This window comes from Eimeria mitis, genomic scaffold (assembly GCF_000499745.2).
Source record: "Eimeria mitis Houghton genomic scaffold, Emh_scaff1600, whole genome shotgun sequence".
Classification (NCBI taxonomy): domain Eukaryota; phylum Apicomplexa; class Conoidasida; order Eucoccidiorida; family Eimeriidae; genus Eimeria; species Eimeria mitis.
Genome location: NW_013569917.1, coordinates 2,710 through 4,537, shown reverse-complemented (window position 1 = coordinate 4,537; position 1,828 = coordinate 2,710). Strand labels below are relative to the sequence as shown.

At 49.0% G+C, this 1,828-nt stretch overlaps 1 protein-coding gene across 1 annotated transcript in view; it reads left to right on the top strand.

Moving 5' to 3' along the window:
- Positions 1-1,695: 1,695 nt before the first annotated feature.
- Positions 1,696-1,828, top strand: part of EMH_0040280 (uncharacterized protein) — a gene marked incomplete at both ends in the record, with an annotated part of 2,754 nt that continues 2,621 nt past the window's right edge. Inside the window, one exon of the mRNA XM_013495494.1 lies at positions 1,696-1,828. Within this exon, the coding sequence (XP_013350948.1) occupies positions 1,696-1,828 (133 nt within the window).

Below are 1,828 nucleotides of genomic sequence, written 5' to 3'. Positions count from 1 at the left end.
GCCGAGGAGACAGTGCTGAGGAGACAGTCTCCAAGAGACAGTGCCGAGGAGACAGTGCTGAGGAGACAGTGCTGAGGAGACAGTGCTGAGGAGACAGTCTCCGCGGAACAGTGCAGTGGAGGAGACAGTCCCCTTCATACTGTCTCCTGGAGACAGTCTCCAGGAGACAGTATAAAGGGGACAGTCTGGGGGAGACGCGGGGCTCCAGGTTGCTGTCTCCTTACAATTTGTTTTATTGTGAAATAGAGAAAAAAATAAATTAAAAAGAAAAAAAATAAAATATATATTTACTATAAACATGAAACAGAGAAAATATAACAACAAAAAACACCCCCAGGCTGTATACAGAGCCATGCGTGGGGCCCGCAGGGGACCTCCATGCCTCCCCAGTAGGAGCTGAGCCCCCTATAAAGAATAAAATATTATATTTATTGTAAGGTTTTTATTATTTGTATTTTTTTATAGTTTTATAAAAATATAAACTCCTTTCTAGGGACTCACCGCACCGCGATGAGCTGTGCATACACCGCAACAACATATGCAACAGCATGGCCGGTGCGGGCCCGGTAGAGTTATTTCCTTTTCTGTTTATATAAACAAATAAAAAATAATATTAATTAATATAATTATATTTAAATTGTTTTTATATATTTATATCTATAAAAGTTTCTGCTGCTGCGGTGTTGTGCTCGGGGTGAGGTCGCTCCCTCGTCTCCCGGGGCAGACACAGCAGGGGCCTGCCTGTGCGTNGGTGTTGTGCTCGGGGTGAGGTCGCTCCCTCGTCTCCCGGGGCAGACACAGCAGGGGCCTGCCTGTGCGTCTCCATGTACAGGTGTATGCATCTTTGGTGTATAAAAGTAAATTAAATTATAATTTTAATTTATTTAATATATTTATATTTATATTTACAATATATTTACCTATATATTCTCTTTTTTTCTCCTCACTTACACCCCCTGTGGGGGCCACTGCTGGGGTGTATGTACGACGCAGCAACGGGCCTGGTCTCTGCTGGTTCGATGCAGGGGGTATCGGGGCTGCAGTTTGGGCGTTGATGATATATATTTGTTTATTTTTATTTTATTTTCTTTTTTATTTTTTATTTTAATCTTTATTTATCCACAGAAACTCCTCTGCTGCTGCTTGCTGCTCCAGTGACGCGCCAGCAGTGTGTGGGACCAGAGCATCGGTCGCAGCAGCAGCAGCAGCAGCAGCAGCAACAGCAGCAGCACCAGCTGTTGCTGCTGAATAGGGATCCCCATAGAAATTATTTATTTCTCCGTATTTGGCTACAAGACATCTTCCTAGCTGCTGCTGCTGCTGCTGCTGCTGCTGCACGCGCCCCTCACACAATCGAAGTGGGCTAGTGAGGGGTGGCCCGTAACGAGCAGCAGCAGCAGCAGCAGCAGCAGCAGCAGCAGCAGCAGGTGGAGGCCCCTGGGTGCAGGATATTTTGCTGCTGCTTTTCCGCCTGCTGCTGTGGGGGGGGGACAGACCCAAACAACAGGTCGCCTGTCTCCGTTGGCCCCCGGTGCACGCCCCTTACAGCAGCAGCAGCAGCAGCAGCAGCAGCAGCAGCTGCAGCAAGAACTGCCGCATTTGCTGCAGCTCTGCTGCAGCAGAGGAGGACTCAGCCTGTCCCCTCTGCGGCGCCTGTCTCCTCCTAGCAGCATCAACTGTCTCCTCCCCATCACCATGGAGCTTCTCTATGACAACCCCTATGCTGCTGCAGATGGGGGACTAGGTGGCGGTGCAGCAGCAGCAGCAGCAGCAGCAGCAGCAGGAGCAGCAGGAGGAAGAGAAGCAGCAGCAGAGTTTCTAGATGGTC